We start from the raw sequence: 1,132 nt of genomic DNA, 5'->3' as shown, positions 1-1,132 counted from the left end.
GGTCTTTGAAAAGTTTATGCATTATTGACTCTAAGCTAAGGAAACTGGGTCACATAGGGACCATGGCTTTTTTAGGGACACGAAACCAGCTGGTGGCAGAGGCTCTTAGCTACCTCACCCACTAATCCATGAGTATAGGACAAGAGGGGAACATGAGCCAGTGTGGGAAGCTCACCATGAAATACACCATGACTATCAACCCAAGATGGGTATCTTTCTCATATTTTGACTTGTGAATCAACAGCAAAAGTAAGTCTGAAAACAGGTGAGAAAGACTTCCGAGATGTTAGCCAAGGGACCTTATGACATGTGAAGCTTTGAATATTTGCTTCTCCATGAGGGATCTCACCTTCTCTTGCATTCTGCAGACAGCACCTGAAAACAGAAAAGGCTTCCTTTAGAGGAGGGGGAAACCAAGGGAAAGATCCTCTCGGGGCCAAGGGATCCTGATGCACGGAAGATAGGAGATGGGCTTTCATCAAATGAGACTCATAGATCACACTTGAAAACTGCTAGGTTAAAACAAGACTAAATATTTAAGAAACAATTAGAAGCATAACTTGAGGAAGAAGTAAATGTGAAAATAAGCAATTCTATGAAGTCAGAGGTGTTCAATGAGGAAATACACTCAGGGTCTTGTGAAATTCCTCCAGGAAAGCTGGAGGAAACAAGGAAGTGGCCACCTGCCGCATGTTAGGCCTGGAAGGGGTATTTAAGAGCCCCTGAAGCAAAGAACATCAGACCTCTTCACCTCTGCTGAGTCCTTCCTCGTCACTTCACCTGAGTCCTCTCTACTGACACCATGGGTTGCTGTGGGTGTGGTGGCTGCAGTGGTGGCTGTGGTGGCTGCGGTGGTGGCTGCAGTGGTGGCTGTGGTGGTGGCTGCGGTGGTGGCTGTGGTGGTGGCTGTGGCAGCTGCACCACCTGCAGGTGCTACCGGGTGGGCTGCTGCTCCAGCTGCTGCCCCTGCTGCCGTGGTTGCTGTGGGGGCTGCTGCAGCACACCCGTGATCTGTTGCTGCCGCCGCACCTGCAGCTCTTGTGGCAGTGGCTGTGGCTGTGGGAAGGGCTGTTACCAGCAGAAGGGCTGCTGTCAGCAGAAGTGCTGCTGCAAGAAGCAATGCTGCTGCTAG

At 50.4% G+C, this 1,132-nt stretch overlaps 1 protein-coding gene across 1 annotated transcript; it reads left to right on the top strand.

The window, feature by feature from the left end:
• The first annotated feature begins 802 nt into the window (after positions 1-802).
• Positions 803-1,132, top strand: SCYGR6 (small cysteine and glycine repeat containing 6). The gene has a single exon (XM_055290857.1). It carries the CDS (start codon positions 803-805, stop codon positions 1,130-1,132), a length of 330 nt encoding a protein of 109 aa, XP_055146832.1.

The sequence above is a fragment of the Symphalangus syndactylus genome, chromosome 8, assembly GCF_028878055.3.
Source record: "Symphalangus syndactylus isolate Jambi chromosome 8, NHGRI_mSymSyn1-v2.1_pri, whole genome shotgun sequence".
Lineage (NCBI taxonomy): Eukaryota > Metazoa > Chordata > Mammalia > Primates > Hylobatidae > Symphalangus > Symphalangus syndactylus.
Note: the sequence above shows the minus strand (reverse complement) of the source record. Positions and strands in the feature narration are given on the sequence as shown.

Bases quoted from the DNA above. Each gene is read 5' to 3' on its own strand.
- SCYGR6 (XM_055290857.1), top strand. From the start codon at position 803: ATGGGTTGCTGTGGGTGTGGTGGCTGCAGTGGTGGCTGTGGTGGCTGC.